Raw genomic sequence first — 24,405 nt, forward strand, 5'->3', positions numbered from 1 at the left:
ATGTGCTGCTGCTCCTCTGCCAGCCAACAACAGACCACTCCAACCCAGGACCACCAAGTACAATCGTGTATCAAAAATATTAATTCATCTTTCACTTGTGCATTTATTAACAACATAGCCATTTGAACTTTCATGTCTCCCCAACTTGTTCCACTTTAAACTTGACTTTTGTTTTAAATTTCCAAGAAACGAAACTCACATTAATCTGAGTGCAAGTTCAGGTTTGTCTATGGTTCGGTTGTTGAACGATGCACATAAAGGAAGGACACATTTGGCGAAGGCGCAGATAAACATAAACACATGATCGTGTGGACCTTCTGTCAACATTTGCTCCACCCAGCTCAGCTCTCTCTGCCATCGCACAAGCATGCACACACATACTGTACACACACAATCACAGTGGTGTAGCCTGACATGCAGGGAGGAAAACAAAAAGGCACAGATAAGAGAAGAGGGAGAACAAGAGCTGTGATCGTTCTCGAAGGCAGGAGGGATTTGAGAGGATGACAGAAAGAGAAAGTGAGTGTAGAAAGGCAAGGAAGAGGGAGGGAGGGCCAGTCGACGGAGAACAATTTCGACATACGTTGAAGGAGGCTTTGACTGAGAGATGATGTGAGTGCCTTTTTGAGAGAATTTGTCGCTCTCTCTCTCTCTCTCTCTCTCTCTCTCTCTCTCTCTCTCTCTCTCTGTCCCTCTCTCTGTCCTCCTCCCCCTTCTGCCACTCATCTGCCAGCTGTTTCTCTGTCCTCTCTTCTCATCCTGTCTGCACCCCCCCTCTCCATTGCTCTACCCTCTCATTCATGCTTTGTTTACAGCAAACGAGAGGATGGAGCATGCGTCAATGTGTCTGTGTGTCACATGTTAGAGGCTGGAAAGATGAGAGGAAAAAAATGGCTTAGATAATGTTAGGCATGATTTAAAGGCGCATGGGGTCAATAATAGCTCAAAGATCCTCCGCTTAGATCTTCACCTGTTCTTATTTTCAGGGTGTCGAGTGTTGCTGTTTTGTTGAAGCTGGCAGTGTCTCTGAGAAACGTGTTGCTGTGTCACAACTGACTGCATTATTTGACACCATAAGCAAATACTGTGCAATTATCAAGCAACACAGTCTCCACTATGAGGTGGGGGAGGTGATTGTGCAATAAGTCATTCAACTTTTTATCTTGTTTTGGCTTAAAGTAGATGTTTTCAACGCTTCAAGGCTTCATGGCTTCACACTGAAAGACAATACTTGTAGTCTGCCTGACACCAAGTAGTTCTGACAAATGATAATTATTTTCATTTGGCAGGATTTATCATTGACATTTAAGAGCCCATATGCTGATACGCTCTTTGATTTTATTTTTCGGGGTCTACTAGAACAGGTTGGCATTTTTTTATTGTCTTTTTCTGTGATGCCTGACATGGCTTTTTACAGCCCTGCTGCCCTCCTCTTCCTTCCTCTCTTACCCTGTCTTCCCCCAGTCGTAGGTTGCAGGGGATATGGGTTGTCTTTAATGCCCTGTCTGCACTCACTGATTGGTGAAAAATGGCAGGGTGAGAGGCAGCTGCAAATTTCGTGTTTGAAGCATGCCAAATAGGCTCTGGGCAAGCGATTTACAGATATGTTACATGAAGTCATGAAATAAGGGCTAAAAAGGTTAGACTGCTGGTGTGGCGTGGTTTATTCTTTTAGAGGGAATAGCTCCCTCTGAGGTGGACTTTGGGTTGACTGCTTTGCAGACCTTTTACAGTACATGCACCCAAAAAGCATATTTCCTCTTTGATACCCTTTTTACGACAAATTGATTCCTGACTATTAGATTTTTCAATTTTTGTTTTAATTTTTCACTCATATACATTTTCTAACTTTGATTGATACAAGAGTTATTGGATGATGTATAACTGCCAAAGTACACTTTAACTACTGCAGACTCAAGCTGAAAAGCTCATTTGAACCTATCGTCCTTCCTTCCATCCATCCTTCCTTCCATCCATCCTTCCTTCCATCCATCCATCCATCCATCCATCGTTCCTTATAATAATAATAATAATAATATATTTTATTTACAATCCATCCTTCCATCCTTCAATCCCTCCATCCATCCATCCATCCATCCATCCATCCATCCATCCATCCATCCATCCATCCATCCATCCATCGTTCCTTCAATCCATCCATCCATCCATCCATCCATCCATCATCCATTGTTCCATCCATCCATCCATCCATCCATCCATCCATCCATCCATCCATCCATCCATCCATCCATCCATCCAGCCATCCATCCAACTCAGAAGTTTGAGCAGTTGCTTTATTCAGTTAGCCTGGCTGACGCGTCCACATCTCAATGAGATGGTGGTCTGGGAACTAGGTGTGCATTTTCTCGTATTTGAGGCGTGGTTTACGAATGCCTAGAGCTGTTTATTGGGCGCTACGAATGTCTATCAAATGACGTCAGGTTCTTCCCATGCTGCTTTGCGCGCGATTCATAGCCAATTGTATCACTTATACCAGATGACGTATGTAGAGCGACAGAAATTTGACGAGGAAGAAGAAGACACTTTACTGTGTATGAGAAGACGATGGCTCTTTTTTAAAAGTAAACTTGCGTTCTAAGCTACTTAAAACACTTTCTAAGGCTGCATCGAACGGTAATGTTGTGTCCGCTGCCATGTTGGATTAACACTCTACAAGCTTCGGTGTCGCGCATAGACGTCGTCATCGTCTTGCTGCCCCCCCCCCCGTTCTGTGATTGGTTACCTAACTGGTGGTTTCCAGGCTGCCTTTGCAGTGTGAATGAAATTGCGCGGAAAGCAGCATGGGAATTCCCACGCTATTGTTCAGTAGTAAAAGGGCTTAAATCATATGTCTTTTCAGTGTCTTGAAAACCCCCGGTGTCGCCATATGAATTACTGTACAGCAGACATCTATCGTCAATAATGGGAAATCACGATAGCACTGAAAAAGTGGAGTTAATCCATACACCAACTGGCCATAACATTATGACCACCCGCCTGATATTGAGTGTATCTTCAACATGCTGCCAAATGAGTTCTAACCAGTCAGGGGGTGAATGAAGAACATCCAAGAATGTCCGTGACTGTCTGGTTCCATTATCTTAGAAATAAATCCTTTGAGCACTGTGAGGAGGGGTCTTTGTGGACCGGGCTTGCTCCCCATAGATTCCATCAGACTCCATCAGATTAGAGTTTGGAGAGTGTGGAAGTGGAGTGAGCGCCTCAGACTCTTTGTCATGTTCTTTGAGCGCATAACCAAGCAGTTTTCATGGGTCCGCTGCTGTCCTGCTGAGGGAGGCTACTACTGTGGTGGAGTAACTGCTAACTGCTGCAGAAATGTAGGTTACAAGTGTCAACATTCATGTGAATGCCAGGATGCAGGTTTTCCAGGCTGTACTCTGCAGTGTAAGACAGTGAGCACTGTTACTCACTTACCTGTCAGTTTTACGGTTTCAGTGTTGTGGCTGATTGGTGTAAATATAAGCTGTAGAAAGTAGAGTGACAGAATACAGGCAGGGGGAGAAAGATGAAGATGTGTGTGCATTGATTGCATGACGGCTGGCTTGCCTGAACTGTATAGTACGTTTGTGCATGAAGCCCCATGTGAACAAACTCAATCACCTCTCACTCTCTCCCTCCTTCTTTAAGCCACCATCTTCCCCTTCTTCTCCCCCTCTTCCTCCTCCTATTTTCTCTCTCTCTTCTCCTCTCTGTGTCGCAGTCACAGCTAACCATCTCAATCCCTCACTCGCTCTCCCATTCCTCCTTCTCTCTGTCTTAAGTATGAAGGGGCTGGAAGAGCTCGGCCCTCTCCCTTTCCCTTCTTCCATCTCTCTCTCCTCCTCTTCCTCCTCTCCTCCTCTCTCGCGGCTCACGCTCGCTGCTGTCTCACTGGAAGACGAGAAGGAGAAGGAGCAGGAGAAGGAGGAGGAGGAGAGGGAGGGGAGGAAATGGCGATGGGGGCATGCAGCGAGGAGGATCTCTCCCTCTCCCTCTCCCTCTCTTCTTCCTGGCCATCGCTGGGCCCTGTGAATAGGAGCGTCTGGTTCATTTACAGGTACCTGCCATGGCTTTTTATACCCCCCTTCCCTCCTCTTCCTCCCTCTCATCCTCCTGTTGATGGGGGAAATAGGTGGTGGAGGGACAGATGCATGCATGTGTACATCATGGGTGGCAGAGCGGGATCGATTAGATAGATTTGACAGATGTTGCAAAGCATGCTTGCCGACAGATGTGTTTGATTCAGCGTGCGTGCATGATGTATGCGTGTGAAGATGACGAGAGCTGCTGCTGCACAGCCCGGTGTATGAGCAGTGCAGTCGTTCTGTGTTTCGCTCTATGAACATGTGAAAGTGTGTCGTTTTCTTTCCCCCTGCTTTGATTTGCACTCTGAACAAATGTCCTCTAGCAATGCTGCGCTGGCAGAAGAGATGCTTGCTGCTCTCACTGATGTGCAGGTTGATTGCGTGTTTGTTTGTCTGCATGTATGCCAAAGTGTGTGTTTGTGTGTGTGTGTGTATGGATAGATGGCGTGTTTGCTGCTGTCCATCAAAAACAAAAAGGTATGGCTGGTTGATATGTGTTTTATTTTCCAGTTTATGTGTGGCATGTGTGTGTGTGTTTACTAGCGTGTGTGTACGTGTGAGTGATAGAGAGAAGGGTACTGCCGACAGAAAGGAAACGGCGCATGCTGAGGGAGTTTTAACAATGCAACATGCATGACAAGTTCCAGCTTCTTTTTGACACCCCTATAGACTGCTTGGCTAGACCTGTTTAACGCCTCGCCTTTCAACTTATGCAGTATGGGACACGCTGTACACTGCCCTGCATTGTACACTTCAGTTGCTTTTCGGTATCACTGCTTAGTGGCGGTACAAGGTTAGTGGCAGGATTATCTGAAATTGTTGTCCGCAAAAGTTTACTCGATGACCTGAATCTTTTTGATCTCTCTAAATGAGAGTCACTCGGAGAGTGAAAACTACTGTGGAATACGGCTGTCGACTTGAAGTGAGAACAGTTTCCAGACATACACGGAAGTGTTAAAGAGAATTAACTGTAATGTGTTTTATGAATAAATAAAGTAGTATCTCACATTTAACCAGCCCATTATACAAACAATGACAGCTCTGTTTAGCTGTATAAAAAACAACATGACCAGGCAGCTAACAATAATTGTTTATGGATGGCTTACTAATTTACACACTGTAAAAAGATTCCCTTAACTCTGACATAGTATATTCCTACTCTCTGAAGACAAACACTGCTAATACAACCCCATAATATGACAACTACAGCTAAGACAAACGCACACTTGGGTGAGTGGATGAGTGCAACATGGTCTTCCTACATCCAATATCTTCCAAACTCATCACAGAACAAATTTCACAGTTGTTTCCTAAATGATTCGTTCCAGCCATGGAGCACTTTGCTTGGTGAGAGTCCCTGTTGGTTTTGATTGATGGCTATTGAGTAAACAGTGACGCTCAAAGGTTAGGTGAGGCAAAAGCTGCATTTTCACTGTTTTACTATCATTATGCATAATGTTACATGATGCTTATGGATTAACAGAGCTGGGGCACCGTTTTGTTTAAATACCAAAAAGTCAAGGTCATTACTTCTGAGACTATTAGTTACACCACTGATGGATATAATACATTTTCAATTGAAAGACACTTCCCTGGTTTTATTTTCAACACCTATAACTAACTAACACTATCAGTAGGGTAAAGTGCAACCTTTTGATGTTAGTGGTTAAGTTTCCTTGCTTGTTTGGTGCAAACATGGTTCATGGTTGTTCAGCTCATTAAATCAAGTAATTCTTATAACTCAGCAGGCGAACACCTACAGAGGGAATGTGATATGGATCTGCACTTACCAGTATTGGCTCTAAAAATTCAGCCAATTCTCTTTTTTTGGAAAACAGTGGAGTAAGTTACTGAGTACATACAGTGTGCTGTGTGTTCATTTGTTCGCTTGGTCCTTCAGAGCATTTAGGATCTGAGCTGCGTAGCAGAAATGAACAAAAGAGTACAAGAATAACAAAGTGACTGAGACAGAGAGGCTCTCACAGCTTATGGAGAGAATCACACACTTAATAGAGTGAATGAAAAGGATCACAAGGGGGAACTGTGATTAGAAAAACGAAACTTACTGTATGATCAGAAAGACACACAGGGACGGAAGAAGCCAGTGAAGAGAGCGGTGTGGAGAAGCCATCAAGAGGGGAACATTTAAAAAAGAAAAGCCATTAAAGAGAGAAAGAGAGGGATGAACAGATGGAGTGGGATGGGACTATTTTGGTGCGCAATGGGATTATCAGCATGTGGTTACAGTATGTTACAGCTGATACCATATGTATATATATATATATATATATATATACACACACACACACATATATATATCTGACTCACCGCTCGACTGAATGACTGTTTGTATAGCTTTTCCATTCATAACAAGACAAGCATCCCTGATATGTGATAGCGATGGAACCATTCCTTAAACCCAAGTTTCAGCACCAGGTAATGAGTGTGATGTGTCTGAGCTTTAAAAAAAGCATCTTAATATGAGTCGAAAGCAACACAAATATGTATCTTTGAATAAATTCCTTCTCAAGCCTGCTTGATGGACTCGCAGATGGATTTTTATATTAATAGTGTATTATACAGTGACAAAGGGATCATTCAGATTGTGTCATTTAATTGAATATTTGTGCAACAATGTAAAAATGGTCAATTACAAAGAAGTCAAGTATTTAAAATATAAGATGCAAAATAGTTCAAAAGATGTCTAGAAGAAGTTTAGATTCCTCAAATGACTGATGTATTGCTAATAAAGATGCACTCAAATGTCAAATAACCATGGTAGACCTACAAGATGGAGCACGTTTTTATACAGTTTATATTAAATTGTTCCCAGACATAGGATCTGGCCTGGTGCCAGTTTAATCTACTCTAATGTTTGCTTAACTTCGACTTAACTGTTAAATAGCTTTAAACAGTTACTTACACATTCATTTGAGATGCTCAAAATGATGCTCTTCTGAAACTAAACAAAAACCAAGCCAGACAGAGCTTTGTCTATTTTCAGGAAGTCTTCTCTGAAAATAGAATGACTTGGGTAAAGCACCTAATAATGACTTTACCACTACATGAATAAATGTGCATTTATTAAATGTGTCAGGGCAGAGGGTGGGGAGAGGAGAAGGACCCTAATGCAGACATGGTTCAGGTTGGAGGAAAAGGAAAACTTAACTTGTTTTATCAAAGAAAGCCTAACAAAAAATGTGGCCAAGCCAGAATACCATAGAACTAAACTTGTGAAAAACAAAACCAAAGAAATAACAAAAACCTGTGATAACTGTGATAAAGTCCACGAAATAGGACTGAACAGAAAAACATGATGTGACAACAGGGAGGATCTGAAAATGATTGAAACAAGGCGAAATGAGTGGAACTAATAAACAGATAGTGAACACGAACCTACACGAATAAAAGGAAAACTAGACTAACGACCTGATGAACAAAATCACAAAAAAAGAATAGACATGAATCAAACGTAATAAAAACCCATGACCAGACAGCAAACAGGAAAGAAACAAAACCCAGAAAAACCAAGACAAAACCAAACCAAAGTCCACAAAAATCTACAAACCCGAACAGTTTGTGGCATAACACAGAAAGAGAAAGTGTACTGTGAGTTCCACCTGTGAGCATGCAGCGCCTGTTCTCTGCTGTCAGTGACTAATAGTTTACCATTACATTGCTTGGCTCTGCTGTGGACCTGCCCAAGTTTCCTTGTGTCCAGTTCTAGCTGTTGCTGAGGCAACAAGCAGCACCATCATACTGTATATAGCATCTCATGCTGAGGGTTCTGCTAGAAACTGGCTCTGGGCGCACTGTCAAAACCATACACGAAAGTGAGGCGCAGTAGAACCACGTTTTGATTCAGTATTGTGCTGTAGAAATGATAAGGTATGTTGCAGTTTAATGGTGCATCCCGAAAAGTAATTCTATCCGTTAGAGGTAGTTTTGAACCACAAGTCTTTTGAGCTTGTTATTATCAGTGCTTTTTTATGGTGAATATAGTGCAAAATGAATTGTAACCTTTTTAAATTAAGAAAAGACATAGGAGGTGCTTTTTTTTTTTTTACTGTTGGACCATACAGCCTTACTGATGTACTGATGTAATCAAAGGGGGGCACGAGAAGCTGGAGAGGAGGATGACATACAGTAGAGGGCCAGAGGTCGGGACACAAAGCCGGGCGCACTGCGTGGAGAACTGACAGCTTCCTTACTCGCTCTACTTTATTAAGTTATGTCTAACTCTCTGCCACACCTCTGTCTCCTCCCTGATAGTGACTACATAATCAAGGAGAAGACTGTGCTTCTGCAGAAAAAAGACAGTGAGGGATTTGGATTTGTGCTAAGAGGGGCCAAAGGTAAGAAACATGAAATGTACACTTTTATTTCTCACTTGTAGTGCAATTAGATTTCATCACATCCTGTGTCACATGCAGTGTTAATATCATCTCATATTTCCACGGTGTCTCCAGCTCAGACCCCCATCGAAGAGTTTACTCCCACCCCGGCCTTCCCAGCCCTGCAGTATTTGGAGTCAGTGGACGAGGGTGGTGTGGCTTGGAGAGCTGGTCTCAGGATGGGGGATTTCCTCATAGAGGTATTGTCCCGTTTTCGTGTGGAATTTGTTTTTCCCCAAAGAAAAAAACAAAAGTGTCTTGGAAAAAAAAAAGTTTCAACTTTATTATAGTCTGTTAGCAAGTTAGGTTTTCAGACAAGACTAAAACTAACCAACAGTTGTTTCAGTCACCTATGGAAGAATGGTCAAGAACAATAAGGTTTGCTCTTATTTCTAACACTTTGTTCTATCAAAGTATTATTGTCTGGAAACCATAAACTACAAGCAATCATTTGTAGTTTACAAAACCATCTGCTTTACTGACGTACAGTAACTGATGGCACAGAATGAAACTGTCATTGGGATGAAATGGTTTGTTCTTATATTCTGTTAAAACTGTGTCTGTGTCCCAGGTCAATGGTCAGAACGTGGTGAAGGTTGGTCACCGGCAGGTCGTCAACATGATCCGGCAGGGCGGCAACAGCCTCATGGTCAAGGTTGTAATGGTAACTCGCAACCCTGACATGGAGGAGGGCGCAAGGAAGAAAAGTAAGAGCCTTTCTGCTTGCTTTTGGTAAGTGAAACTTGTTTTTGAACAGCTTGACTGACGACAGCTGCCTTTTTCTTCTCCCTCTACTCCAGTCCCACAGCAGAGCAAGAGGCTGAGCACTCCTGCTATTGCCCTACGGTCCAAATCAATGACTTCAGAGCTGGAGGAGATGGGTAAGAAACGTGCTTAAATTAACTTTTTGGAGGATAAAACTAGAGGGATTACAAAGAGTGAAGGGACATAATTTTAGAGAGATGCAGACAAAGAATGAAGGGGCTTTACAAGTTGGAAACTGTCAGATGTGATGAGGAATGATAGAGGCAGTGTGAAACCAGTGTTGGAGGTTGTTAAAGATTCTGAAAGTGTGAAGGGAACTTGAGCTTGGTCTAAATTTAGACAGCAAGAAAGCACAGAAAATATAGTGTAGTTATTCAGAAACAGATACAAGACAAAGAGAAGATTGGCTGCCGCCATGGATGACGGTCTCAATGCATTTCACTGTTCTTTCAGAGGTTCCACACTGTCACTTCCAGCACCCCCACTACAGGTAACCCCACCCAGACAAAAGTGTCGCTATCCTCCCTGTGATCCCTGTCTCACTGCTCGCTTATTTTACCTTTAACTCCCCTGCACCCCCTTCTCCTCCCTGGCCCACCAGCAGCTGTAACTCCAGTGCCCACAGAGCAGTCTATCACACACACACGCACACACACACACACACACACACACACACACACACACACTGACACTTGTATTTGTTTATTTAAGGAAACACTTTAGGGGATTGGGTGTCACCTGGGAAGAACTTTGGGGTACCAGAAACATCACAACAAAGTGTCTGGACTACTTTTTCTACTTTTTTGAAAGGAAGTTGCAAAATATTAGCTTTTTTTTTCATCATCTCATATTGAAAATGTTTTGATTTCTTTGGAAGATCATACCAAGGATAAATTTATTGAGATGAGTAATCTTTGAGGAAAAAAAACAACTTTGTTCCAGGTCTGTTGCTATGGTAACAGTAATATGTGTGGCCATGTGTATGCCATCGCTATTTGAGGCAAAATGGTGGGAGGAGAGTGCATGGTGAGGGTCAACGCCCCCATTTGCAGATCAGAACGTTGGCCAGTATTTTATTGGTGATTGGCTTATATCCTTTTAACACTTCTGGTGCTTGTCGCTACTGCTGTCTGGTTCTGAGCATGCTCAGTGAGCAACTGATGAGCTGCTGGAGGAGAATCAGTAGACTTTTGTGAGTTGGTCTCAGTTCTGGTTACTTTTTCTTGCAAACAGTTGCCCATCCCTGTAAAAAAAACAATTACAGTGAGTCATGTCCTGCTTCCAGAAGTCAGGATATTATTAACATTTATTCTAGGTGTTGATATCAACCTTTTGCTTCCTCTTTCCCTTCTCTCCTCCCCTTACCTGCCTTCTCTGTGGTGTGACCTCACCTGAGCAGCACAAAGCATGAGCACCCAGTCTGACACACAGGTTCCAGTGTCCTGAACCCCCGAACCCACCTCTCCACTGCCACAGTTCTCGCTATTACTCACTATACTTTCCACTATCTTACCAGCTGCAGTGTATGTATGGAGTGATACTGCATGTATTATCTGATGTGTACAGCTTCAGTCTAACCAACAAAAGTTCTACAGGGGGCATACATTAATCAATAATCACATTAATTTTACATACACCCTTTCTGCAACAGCATTGACTTTTGGAGAAAAAGTGGTCATTAATTTGAGAAGGAAACAGCAGTAACCATGTTGCTGATTTGAAATTGTGAAGACTAATTACTTCATCATCTTTATGTCAAAGAATCTAAATTAATTGAGCAATGATATACTGTGTAGGCCTGAAAGTGCCACACTACTAGTGCTAAATCTTGTCTTAGCTTGCTGCAGATTTATTTGTATGCGTGTATGTTGGCCAGTAAGTCAGAAGGCATTTCTGCTTCTATATGCCAAACTAGTTGCAAAAAGAAATTTGGGTTGTACAAAAACTGTATAATTACAGTGTAATATGGGGTAATGTACATGTAGCAATAAATATTATATTCTTTTTATAATTTTTTCTCACATCTTGTTGCCTGATTTGCAGTGATACAACTTTTACCAGAGCTTTTTGTTGCTTATCTCCCCCTGAATCGAGGTGAAAGAAGCACAATGCGTGATGAAGCCATGCCAGCCACAGCCATATGTTTATTCTAATGCATTATAATTTATTTAGCTGTGATGCCTGTTAAACTATCTCACCCCTGTGATTGGTGCAATGTCCCAGTTCACCAAGAAGTCATGCTGCAAGAAACAAGGACACTAAGGTGGTTTTGTTTGAAAGTGTTGTTTGGATATCTTTAGCCACATGCTTCTATAAACAGTAAAACATGAAATAGGCATAAATTCTGAAACACTTTATAGTTTATTTAGCTACTACCGTGCATTAAAATGTATTCATAAAGCTCGATAAAGCACATATAAAAACAATGGCTTGAGTATTGCAGATAAGCCCATCCCTGCTCTCTACATGCAAACTCATTCACACCAGTGGATGCAAAGGGTCACCTTTAACTGCTCCTCTTCACTCCTTTCTGGACTTCTCTGCTCACTGGGCTATCCACTAATGCTGCCTTTCCTTTGTCTTTTTTGTCCTAACAACACCGCTGACGGGATATCAACCGTTTATCAGTGGAGAGAGGTGGGAGTGAGCTTCAGACTAATTCCCCATATGTGTGTGTTTTTTAAAGAGAGTAACAGTAAGCAGCATATGTGTGTGTAGCATATTTACGGTGACATGAGTTTGCAGACCTCAGCTGTGTGACACTTTGGTGTGAATGTGTGTTCTTTTATATAAAAGATCGAAAAGCCTGACAGGGTGACTCAGTTTGTTGGGCTCTGGGGGAGATGATTAGTATTCACTGTAACAACGCTATCACACTTTCACTCCTGCCAAAACTTAAGTCTCCTTTTGTCCTCCTTCCAGCTGCTACCCCTTGGAAAAAAAAATCAGGTATGCTCTAGTGCACTCCTGTTAAAGGCATTGTATTTATGTCTGTCCAAAATGACTTGGCATTCACCGCTCAGTCTCTTACTGGCCTTATTTCCTCTCTTTAAGAATTCGAATCCTCACAAGTTGCAGAGAAGAAGAGGACAGTCTATCAGATGGCTTTGAGTAAGCAACCTCATGTCTGTCAGTGGATGTTTTCTACATCTCTTTTTCCCATTCACCGCCATGAAGCGTGTCCCTTTCCACACAGTTTTCCTTGTTCTGTTGCTGTCCATTTTTCTGTGTCATTGTCATATGTCTCCCTCTCTCTCTTTCTTCCTGTCTGTCTCTTTATTCCTTTTTTCTCTCAGATAAACTAGATGAAATTCTTGCAGCAGCTCAGCAGACGATCAGTACCAATGAGGCACCAGGGACACGGGGACAGGGGCCAAAGCGAGACAGGGGAAGAAGTTTCTATGGCAATGAGGTGTGTATCATAAGATAGATTTATGTGAATCCTGTAATATTTATGTGCTCTTATGAGGAGTAGTTTTATTGTCAGGTTGTGCTTCTCTAAAATAACAAGAGTTGCAGAAGTGAACATCAATTTAAAGACTATGAAAGTAAAACCAGATGCATCCAGTTTTTTCGACAGCAAAAGCTTGAAAGTTTAAACCCGAAGATTTGTGTATGCATATTTGTGTCAGCTGACTTCTGTCAGTACCATCTGGCCTCTTGAGTTAAACACATTTCACATGTAATTTCAGCAGAGCTACGGGGATCAATCTGGGATGGGGATGATGACTTCAGGGGTGGGCCTGGGCTACGACCGTGGACAATTCACCTCAGGTCATGCCCCACCGCACGGTATGCTGCGGCAGAAATCCATCGGTGAGGCTGTCTGTTCTTTTCCGTCTGCCCTCCCCTCCGTTCGCATTTCTGTCTGTCCTCTGGGCCAGCATAGGTCTACACTGTACTGATCTGTTTGTCTAAAGCCAATAATTTCTTGTCTGTTGGCAAATGTGTGGTCTTTATCTGTATCTGGCTGTACACTGTAGAAACTCCCATCAAGTCACTACAAGATTTGTTTGTCTTATATTTACCCCACTTCTATTTGTCACATACTTTTGTCTGGTTTGTTGCTTATTAAGGTTTTGCAAACTTCCCCCTATAAATGATTATGGGTTCTCTGGTGAGCAACAAAACAAATGCTGCTGTGTAATGCTGTCCAATTGTAACTTGTATATGAAATATGAAACACTAACTGATTTACACATTAACAGAAACGAGGACAGACTTGCTTACAGGTTCTTGGGCAGGCAGATTTAGACAGACACTCTCATAAATTACTTTCTTTGCCCCCAAATGTTTCTGTTTTCTTGTTCACGCTTGTTGATAATAAATTCCAATGTCCTTGTTTTTCTCTGTTTGCAAATGCTGTACTGCAGGTGTGACTGAGGAGGAGAAGCAGTACCTTCACCCTCCAGCCATGAAGTTTGCCCGGAGTCTGTCAGTGCCTGGCCCAGACGACATCCCCCCTCCTCCCACTACAGCTCCACCAGATCCTCCATTCTCCTCTGCTCCGCCCCTTGGTTGGAGAGCCAAGTCATCCCAGCAGCCCTCTGTCTCCGTATCCCAGTCCACATCCACCTCTGCGCACTACCAGCCCTACTCCCAGTCAGTGCACTTCACCCATGGTGGCAGGGAGAGGGCAGGTGGTACCAGCGCAGCCCCTAGTGGTGGAATCTCAGACAACACAACTTCATATGTTCATGCAGCTGCTCATACTGCTCAAAGCAGGACTGCTTCACGGAAGGTTGCCTATACTGGGGAGCCTGTTGGAACTGGGATAGGGGTTGGTCCGGGGGCTAAGTCAGCAGGTCTTAGAAGAGGCTATAGCTCAGCCGTCCCCCCATCCAGCATTGCCACTGTAATACCTCAGCAACAACAGACTACCCAGAGTCAACCCCAGCGTGCGGAACGCAGTGCAGCTGCAGCAGGTGGTCCTAAAGGTGGGGCTAGGAGAGGTAAGGGCCCCCTAGTAAAGCAGTCTAAAGTAGAGGACCTACGCATAGGCCAGGGTACACTGGGGGGCAAAGACCCAGTGGAGAAAAGCTCCATTCCTATCCCCACCATTATTGTCAAGGCCCCTTCAACCAGCAGCAGTGGACGAAGCAGCCAGGGCAGCAGTGTGGAGGCTGATGTTCCTGCATCAGGGGAGGCAGGTGAAACAAAAACACCCCATGGTCCTCCTCCCTCCACTCCTGCTCCTCAGCCCCCTGCTCCACCATCCATCCCAGCACCCCCGCCTCCATCCTTGCCTTCTATTCGAGCCCAGGAAAATCTGGATTTTACCAGCCAGTTTGGGGCTGCCATTGTTGGTGCAGCTCGCAGAGACAGGGAGCGATTTCATGAAGCCCGCCGAAAGAGTGCCTCCTTGTTCATGTCTGCAGAGGAGGATGTGAGCCTTGGGGGAGTGAGTGACGGGATTGGAGGGGTAACAAGGACTCAGGTGTCACAGCAACAGCTTAATACACAGGCTGAAAGTTCATCAACACGACTACGTCCCTCCAAGTCCATCGATGAGGGGATGTTCTCGGGGGATACCTTTATCCATCACACACGGAGTATGCCTCCAGCCTTTGGCCTACCTGAGTACTCCTCATCTGCCCTGGACTATCAACCCAAGTCTGTGCCTACGGATTTGTACACAGCAGCAGGCAGACAACCAGCATCCTCTATCAACACCACCTTCATTCACCCTCTAACAGGGAAGGCGCTTGATCCCACATCACCACTAGGCCTCGCCTTGGCAGCCAGAGAACGGGCTCTTAGAGATGACAGTAGGTTAAGGAGGGGAACAGAGCACCACTTTACCCGTCAGATGTCGAGTGCAGCGTTTCCTTCATCCACTGTCACCTCTCAGCCAGTGTCATCCTCTGCACAGTCCTCAAGCTCTTATCTGGTCACTTCTTCCTCTTTGGCGGCAACCACGCCCACAGTTGGTCGCCCACCCTCACCAAGAATCCTCAGAGGAGTTGGGAGTGTGTGGGGTGAGGAGGGTGGTGGAGGGGAGAGGGAGCGGGAAGGAGGAGGGGCTCGTGAGGGGCTTAGAGTTCGTTTCTCTGAGGACAAAACTGTCCACACACACCACTATCAGTCTCAGGCATATCAGCCATCTTACAAAGAAAGAGAGCGGGAGAGGTCAAGGGAACGGGAGAGAGAGTTGTCAAGAGAAAGGGAAAGGGACAAAGAGAGAGAAGGTTACATTAGGAGGGCAGAGCAGGCTGCTGCTAATGCAGCGGCTGCTGATAGCGCTGCTCAGCATGCATCTCAGTCTCAGCAGCCTCGGAGGCCTTCTTTTCTCAGGATGGAAAGTCAAGCTGATGCCTATATATTGTCCCTCACACCTCCCGCTCCTTCACAAACAAATACTCAGCAGGGAGTAAACCCTACTGGGAGCACTGGGAAAGGCCTGATGGTTCTTCCTCCCCCTGCCCCTTCAGTTGATGCAGACGATGAGTTTGTCTACGCAGACCCCCTCCCACCACCTTTAGAGTTTGCTAACAGTTTTGACAGGGGAATATCGGGATACTCAAAACATGGGATGCTCTCCAATAACCTGGCCCATCGCCAACAGCAGGTCCCACCTGCTCCGCCTCCTCCACCCCCACCACCACCCCCACCTCCTCCACCCTCCCAAAAAGAACAATTTGTAAGTGGATTTCCTGCTCACACACCCCTGCCCTCGCCTCAGGCAGGGGACTCCACTGCCTCCAGCCTCACATCTTATGACAGTGAAGTGGCAAACCTGACTCAGTCTGCTCCTTCACCTTGCCAGACGTCGCCCAATCCCCAACCCCCTCCCTCACCCTCGACCCTGCAGTCAACCATGGGCCCCCCACCTCCCCCACCCGTCTCACCTCCACCTCCTCCTGGATCCTACCACAGACCGTTCTCTATGTCTCATCACCTTTACAACAGCACTCACACTTCCGGACGGTCTTCACCCACGCCTCCCCCACACACAGTTGCGCCTCCCCCAGCCTACCGTGGTCCTCCAGCTTCTTCCTCCGCCACTGCCACCACTGTCCAACACAGGGGCACTATGTCCCATGCCATGACCGCTAGCTGTGCTTCTACAACCACCACTGCTGCCACCACAACAAGCACCTCCATGCAGTATACACAGCGTTCACACGCTACACATGCAACATCCTCCACCATTATCACAGGCAGTCGCAGGGCAGGGGAGCACCATCGTTCTGCTGCTGCTACCAAAAAAGGAGAGTCCCAGGAGACAGTGGTGGACTCTGGGATTGAAGAACTGGATAGCCGCAGCAGCAGTGACCATCATCTGGACAGCATCCTGGCTCTAAGTGGAGCTGGTGTCCGGGGAGACAGAGTAGACCGAGGTGAAAGAGTGGGAGTAGGAGCTGGAGGACGAATGGAGGGAAGAGGGGAAACAGAAAGAGCTGGGGATTTTCTTGAGTCTTACATGAGCTACCTTGATGGACAAACTTTTGAGATGCAGAATGCAACAGCAGCAGCCTCCACCTACCCAAAATCCAGCAGGTTCAGAGAGGGAGGTCGTGCCGGGGATCTACAAAGACAGACCAGCACTGCTCCTGCATCGTTTCACTCCCACAGACGAAGAGATGAGCAAGAAGAGGACGATATCGAGGAGGGAGTGGGAGAGGATGAAAGTGGCCAGGATGGATATGGTGTTAGGGATATGCAGAATTTGGGTCGCCCCACTTCACCATATTTTGATCGACCACGCACTCCTGAGATGAAGCCTCTGTGGGGAGATGGCCAGATGAGCGGTGAAGGAGGCAGCCAGTCAGGGGCACTTTTAGAAGGAAGGAAGATTTACCCTCCTGCATCCAGTATGAAGCCTAGCATCATTAATGAGCTGAGCAGCAAACTGCAGCAAAGAAGCAAGGACAGCTGGAGCAGCCAGAGGCCACTGGGCAGACACAGGTACACATTTGCAAATACTTGATTCTATCAAGTTGCCCATGTCACCGCATGAACAACATTTTTTGTTTTTGTTGACATGATCTTTGTATCAATGTTTCACCTTTGTGAAAACACTGGTGAGCTCTTTACCCCCCAATTGATGTTCAAGCCTTCTATAATGAATTTTGTATTGTCTGTCTTTGTAAGTTTGTCTTGTAAGTCTTGTGAGTTCAATGTGTAAACCTCTCTTTTATTTCTCTGGCTTTTTCCATGTGTTTCTCACAGAAGCAGAAACAGGTAACAGAGTCGCCTCCACAGTATTTTTCTTTCTGTCTGGAAGAACATAAACTTTTAGCTTGACTCTGACCTGCTTGAATTTACAGTCTGTTATGACACAGTGAAGTAGAAGAGGAAACCACAGCAAACTAAAAACTGCTCATTCTACACAATCAAAATATTGGCAATAAAAAACAGTGGCTTGACAAAGTTCTCCTTTGCGTGTGTGCATGTCTTTCACCTCGCCGTTCTTTAATAATTGTCATGGTTTTCCATTAATTTCTCTTTCTTTCTATTCGCAGATTTTCAGAAGACTCTGCCTCAGCTTTGAGCCCCCCTTCAGCTCGATCCCAGTCACCATCACCAATCTCATTATCACAGCCATCGTTATCCCCATCCCCCACACCTGTTTCCCAGTACCCAAACTGGGGACGATCCCCATCACCTCAGCCTCCAGCAGCCTCTCAGCCTCCACGTTCACATTCCCCACTGTCCCCAACATCTTATTCCCCTTACCCCACGTCCCCGAAGCACAGACCCGTCTATAGGACCAAAGCCCTGGAATTCCAGTTTATCCCCAGTCGTGAGTCCCGTAAAGCAGAATCACATATACTGCAGCGCAGACGAGCTCCGAGCCCACTTATTTCCCCATCAGAGAGGCCCAAGGTTGGTCCACCACGTCCTTCATCACTTCCACTTCTCCCAACCACACCTCTATACAGTGCTATCTATGACCTTCGTGGTTCAGTCACCCCACCATCACCTGGAAACCCACTTGGAGATCCTTACTTCTCACCATCCCCTCCTCTTTTTGCCCCATCTGGTGCACCTCCGCCTCCAAATTCCACCCTAGTCGTCTCTCGATCCCTTTCTCCGACTCATTTCTTGTCAGGGACATCTTCTCCACCCTTGCACCCTCTCCCTCCACCTACTTGCCTGAGTTACCCTCATTTACCACCCCCACCCCCTACAAAACCTTTTGCCTCCAAGCCATTGCCCTATTGGACCAAGTTTGATGTTGCAGACTGGCTGGGATACCTGAACCTGGGAGAGCACAGAGAGCGCTTCCTGGACAATGAGATTGATGGCACGCATTTACCCTCTTTGACTAAGGAAGACTACCTGGATTTGGGTGTGACACGAGTAGGCCACCGCATGAATATAGAACGAGCCCTGAGGACTGTAGTTGACAGGTAAGGCTGCAGATAGACATGTTAGCTGCTTATTAATTAGATTAGAGAAGTCACAACAGGGGTCATTCTTGTTGATCCATTAAAGGCGGGGTAGGGGATCTTTTTCTGGAACATTTATTTACATATTGCTTGAAATACTCTTCACACCCCCATTGCAACCATTTAATTAAAAGTTTTGACACAAATAGAAAAAACAGTATCCAATCATTGTGAACGGACCGTTCACAATGATTGGATACTGATGCCTTCTATCAAACTGCAATCTGCTCCTCCCTCCCCCTCCTTCTCCCTGTGCGCGTACCCTGCTCCGTGAACGTCCAGAAGCTTGGCAGGAAGCTAAACTAGAGCCAGCTTGGCTAGCACCTAGCATTATTAAACGTATAGTTAGCATAAACTAAATACTAAATACGGCAACGATCGATGCTTGCTGTCAGAACAGCGCTCGTGCACCTTCGTGCTCGTTCATGTACTCTAGAGGCGTGCCTTCGGGGGAAAAGTGAAGAAAAGGGTTGGGACTTTTTACCTGTGTATTTTTAAAATGCAGCTTCGCTGGACTCAAAATCCAGGATCTCCTACCCTACCTTTAAGCCTCATTCACACCTTCACTTAAAGTATTTACCCCTGGGGTTAATTAGTGCTTTCTGTACATTGAATCTGCTCACACTATGATACTGAAGATCTTTTTTTATTTATATTTTTTTTTACCATTTATACTTGGATAAGGGCATGTCTCCTTTAAAGACCAAATGTCTTTGCAATTTTACATTAGAAAAGAATATTTTTGAACCGATCAATGATTTTCTGATGCGTTTGACACAAAGTAGTGAGCCAAGATTCACCCTTGCTTAGAAAGACTCGTCCTCTGATGGCTGCTTCTTTTATACCCAACCCTGACACCCTCACTGGGCACCACTTAATCTGCTGATTGGAGATTCCTCAAGAATGTCTCATAGCTTCTTTCCCAATCTTTTAAGTGTGTTGCTGGCATCGAGTTCCTAATTTGTTTATATTTTCTAAATACAATGCACTACGCTGGTCAAGTTGGTGGTGAGACTGGTGAAGACGCTGAAAATAATTCAAGTTTTTGTTGCATTCAAGAAAACTTTCCAACTTTTCTGGACATAGGGTTCACTGTTGTGAGGTGTTCAAAGTGATTCAATCAAGCACTGCACAACAATTGAAGTTTTTCTTGCCTCTGTTGCCAGTATCAGCTTCAAAATGATTCTTCAGTGTATGAAATCAGTTGTTGTATGAAATTGTCAAATGTTGTCTTTGTGACATATTTTAGATAAACACAGGATTCAAATGAATTGTAAATCTTTATTAAGATATGCATCACTCACATCCAACTTTTTCAGGTATGGGGTTGTAGATTGCATTCATCTATCATTAAAATCTGCATTAACACCTGTTTTCCTTTTTTCATAGATTCAGATCACATGACAATAGTTCCCGTAAAGAATGTAACCAATATTAATGAAAATATTAGGATCAAAAGGAATTAACCGTAAATTAATTCCTCATAGTAATGGTTTGTTTGTTTTTTTTGTTTTTTTTACTGTTTAAACATAAAAATGAATGGGTAACTCCTTAAAAAACATCCGTTTAATTTTCACAAACAAACAGCACCCTCTTCCTGTTTAATGGTGTAAAGCCTTCCAGTTTTCACCACACTCAGTTAGAGGAAAAGCAAATTCTTTAATGACAGACTCCTTAGTTTATGGTGATCATTGTTATGATTAATTTGTGGGCTGAAAAATACTTCATCACAATGGTCAGGTATCGTGTGTTTCTGCTTCATTAGTCATGTTGTGCGTCACCAGTACATGAGCCGCTTTAAATTCGTAATGACCAAATTATCCTCTCCATTTTAAAGTAGGCAAGGCCACAAACACACTTCACAAAAAGCATCCAACATATCTTTTGTCCTGTGTTTGTTATTTTGTTTTCAGGCTGTCCAGCAGCCCGTTTCCCATTTCTGTCCTCTCACCTCGGGATGGACAGACTGAGAGAAGGAGGGACGATGGCAGTCGAAGCTGAGGTTGCAAATGGAGACACAGAAAGAGAGGCACAGAGAAGAAGGAGGGGTTGAAGTCAATGAGGGAGGAAGCCACAACTGCTGCTGTCCATGGTGGATTCACACAACAAATGAGGCTTCGAACAGATTTCACACAGAGAGCAACACAAAGAAAGAGTCAAGTCCCAAAGAGAGAGATGGAAACACAAGGATGGAGGAAGGGCTGACGATCCATAAAAACATCGGCTGGCGCTCTCCTCTTGTGGCAGGCTTAGTTACACAAGTACATTTCCTACATGCATGCATGGCCACATCAATCAACACAAGTAACGCAAACACCCTCTCGTCCAAAAGCATATGAAGACTCCATGGCTGCAGCAGAGATTAGAAGAGATGAAGTGAGGAAACTGAAAGCAAATACTTGAGAAAAACTATCACAAGCCAATTAGATTTGAAAGAAATTGAGAAGCAGGTGTATTGTTGGCGATCACGAGAATGTAAGGATGTTGGTAGGTCATCTTGTTGAATGGTCCCTTTACACTTCAGCTGGCGGGTTTCTTCTATTTCTTCAGGGCAAAGAATGAGAAAATATTCAGACTGCAATCATTAACAGTCCCATCATGTGAAAAGATGTTCATTTTAAAACATGCCTGAGTATCAGGGAGGAGGAGTATCTGAGGGTGAGTTGTGATGAATGTGTGAAAGACTAAGACTTTGTTTGTGTGTATGGTGAACACAGGACGAAGCCACATATCTTGACAGCTTCCACGTCTTTTAGAGGTGATGAGAGAGCAGATGGACGACTTGTGTCCTTGGTTCCGGCCAAGGAGGCTTGCTGTGTGTTTGGCTTTGATTGGTCGCGTCTTGTTTTTACCTCATCGCTGGTAGGGCTCTGTCCTCGTCGCGGGTCCTGTGATCAGGATCACGTATGTTTCTCTATAGCTCTTTATCATCTTAAGTCTTGTAACGACATATATACAGACTGGTCACTGTATCACAAATTTGTAGCAAAAATAAGTGCCCAGACCAACAACATAAAAGATATAAATATACAAAAAACACTTATATGCACACACAGGCACCCAAGTTACTACTATCCATGCCTGCATGCATACACCAACATGTATACACACATAATCACAAGCACTTACCAGTGTTTGTGTAGGAATTTATGGGACATCTTATATATATATATAAATATATATATATATATAGAAAGAGAGACACACACTTCATGTTTGGATCCAAGATGTACTTATACATAAAGGAGACAGACTGTGCTTTCAACTGTTAGATGGGATTTATGACAATGTGAAGAGAAATCTCCCAAAGGATTATATTTACAGAGAAAGACTCCTTCAGCGTCAGGGCAGATGCTGTACACTCTTTCAGACCTTCTATACGAGGGAGACTGGAAAGGAGAGGGGAGGGGAAGAGTAAAAACTGCCATTCTCTTGTTCTTTCCCACCCAATCCCCCCTGCTCCTTCCAGGAGTGGCCTTTCTCCTTTGACAAAATCCTGGAGGAAACAAGCAGCCGCACGGCTGAGGGATCCAAGAGAAATGCTTATATCGAGTTTTATTACTATGATTGTTCTTACAGTTTTTAAACTTTAAATGGGAACACTGGAATACTGATATTGATATGAAGAGATTTATTGTTACTATTCGTCATTACTATCATCGTCCTTATTGTTATTATAGCCTCAGAAAAGTCCTGGTTTCTGCCATTGAGAACTCAGATGGCTCTTTAGTTCAGTCAGCTTATGTTCTGACTGCATACTGAAGATAATCACCATGGTATTATATATATATAAATATAAATAAATGTATATGAAGGTATTTTTGAATTGACAGACTGTATTATTTGGTGCATTGTTCCCTGAACATTGCTTCTATGTGACAAGAAGTATTGCAACTAAATGTGAAGCACATTTCAAAGTATTTTGTTTCTGTTTTCAGACTGTGAAGCTTTAAAAATACATGTTAGGTTTGAAGGCCTCAAAATCTCATTTTCTCACTCTTATAAACATTAGTTACCACTCAGTGTTGTGCAGATGCTGTAAACATGTAGCAGCTGCACATGACACAGTCATGACAGTTTCTTTTTTCCATTTCAACACTTTCTATAAGTTAGAATATCTCATAATCCTACACAACAGCCAGCCCATACACCAATTTAATTCCTCTGTGTTTGGGTGTCTGTGCGCATGTCATAGTGCTCTGAAATCTTTGGATTTTAGTGAAACGTTTCTGTCTCATTATTACCCGACTCCTTGTTGTCTTACCTTTGCTGATATCAAAAATAAGGGCTCTTTCATGACTTCTCTACCTTGAACAACGCTTCACCTCTCCTGCTGCTTTTTGAGTCCACGAACAACACATCATGTGTCAAATGTGCATTTTACATCAGGGCATCCATGTGGGGGTTTTTCTCCTCTCGGCTCTGATATCCTCAGTCGAAAGATGAAGAGTTTTCATGCCATCTTTTTTCTCAAAGTGCACATACACACTGGTTATTAATGTGAATCACAAAGGTCATTAAATGGGTTTGTTTTCATATTTGCTATGTACTGATGGTCAAGAATAGATTCAAATTGACTGGAAGGGAAATAGCAATAAGGACGATGAAAATAATGGTCATCTAACTATGGTTTAAGGTGTAAAAAAAAAAAAAGTCTCAAAAGTTCTAAAGAATCTCTGTCTTCCAAATAATGTTTAACATAAAAAAGGTAAAATGTATTTATTTAACTGTTCTGCTTTCTATACAGTTTGACCTGTTCTCTGCATCTGCCCCTTCCAGTCGCTGATCTGAGCTTCACTCGGTTCACTCTTTTGTACAAAGCACCTCCTGCGATCGCTAACATGTGCCAGTGTGCTCACAGCTCATCGTTTGTAACCAGCATATTATGCAATGACCCTATTGTCATTACCAACTGTGACTTTTTACATTTCCCTTCAGAGGTGTTGAAGTAATTTGCATCCAAAAGAAAAAAAAACAAGCAGACTGTGGCTACTGATCCAAACTTATTCTAACAGCATATTCTGTATGTTTCTATCAGGTCTGTAAAAAGTTTGCTAGTGTAAATAGGGCCAAATAGAAATGATGTATACATAATTTTGAACACATCTCTTGCTGATACAATGATCCTCTCATGAAGTGACTGGTGAGATACAGTTTTGAGTCTTTTCCTTTTCTTTGCATTCAGTAGTTGTAACTGTATTAGCACTCACAGATGCTGTCATAAGAAAATGTTACTATCAGAGGGAATTGGTCTGACTCTATAGAAAGCATTTATTTTCCTTTTAAGAGATCTTTAAAAAAAAAAAGAGAATATGAACTGATGAAAGATAACTTACAGAATATATATGTATATGTGATATGCATATACACATTCATATAAATGTATATGAATTTCAAATGTTTTAAGAGATAATAAATTGTTAGAATTATAATAAAGATACAGAAACTAAGTTCCAACTCATGGTTTGTGAAGTCTTGAATGTTCTTTTCTATCTGAACACTGGTTATGTCCAGTGAAGCAAATCGATGCTTTTACTTTACAGATCACACTTTTGTAAATGCAGGTGAGTCCAGAAATGTTTGACTTAAACTGAGTTGATAACCAAAAAAAGAACCCAAAACAGTAATTAAATGAGCTTTATATGGAGATTGTTGGGTTTTAGAGTAATCATATCTAAATTAGACTTTTTTAAATGTTCATTTGGTTTAAGACCAGAGCTCGTCTTTTTCCTCTGCCAGACTTTCACTGCAGCTATCCTCAGTCAT

The 24,405-nt window shown here is 43.5% G+C and overlaps 1 protein-coding gene across 7 annotated transcripts in view; it reads left to right on the forward strand.

Annotated features, from left to right (window-relative positions):
* shank1 (SH3 and multiple ankyrin repeat domains 1) overlaps positions 1–24,075 on the forward strand; it is an 80,958-nt gene extending 56,883 nt beyond the window's left edge. For 2 of the 7 annotated variants that reach the window (XM_075453317.1, XM_075453323.1), the window contains 12 exons: positions 8,358–8,440; positions 8,555–8,679; positions 9,051–9,186; positions 9,280–9,360; positions 12,167–12,193; positions 12,299–12,355; positions 12,541–12,656; positions 12,937–13,060; positions 13,618–17,152; positions 17,417–17,428; positions 17,710–18,600; positions 20,553–24,075. In XM_075453317.1, coding sequence (XP_075309432.1) covers positions 8,358–8,440; positions 8,555–8,679; positions 9,051–9,186; positions 9,280–9,360; positions 12,167–12,193; positions 12,299–12,355; positions 12,541–12,656; positions 12,937–13,060; positions 13,618–17,152; positions 17,417–17,428; positions 17,710–18,600; positions 20,553–20,640 — 5,275 coding nt within the window. In that variant the 3' untranslated portion in view covers positions 20,641–24,075. The remainder of the gene's footprint in view (positions 1–8,357; positions 8,441–8,554; positions 8,680–9,050; positions 9,187–9,279; positions 9,361–12,166; positions 12,194–12,298; positions 12,356–12,540; positions 12,657–12,936; positions 13,061–13,617; positions 17,153–17,416; positions 17,429–17,709; positions 18,601–20,552) is intronic. The other 5 variants (XM_075453320.1, XM_075453318.1, XM_075453321.1 and 2 more) reach the window with 5 other exon arrangements.
* The last annotated feature ends 330 nt before the right edge of the window (positions 24,076–24,405 follow it).

The sequence above is a fragment of the Odontesthes bonariensis genome, chromosome 21 (assembly GCF_027942865.1).
Source record: "Odontesthes bonariensis isolate fOdoBon6 chromosome 21, fOdoBon6.hap1, whole genome shotgun sequence".
Classification (NCBI taxonomy): domain Eukaryota; kingdom Metazoa; phylum Chordata; class Actinopteri; order Atheriniformes; family Atherinopsidae; genus Odontesthes; species Odontesthes bonariensis.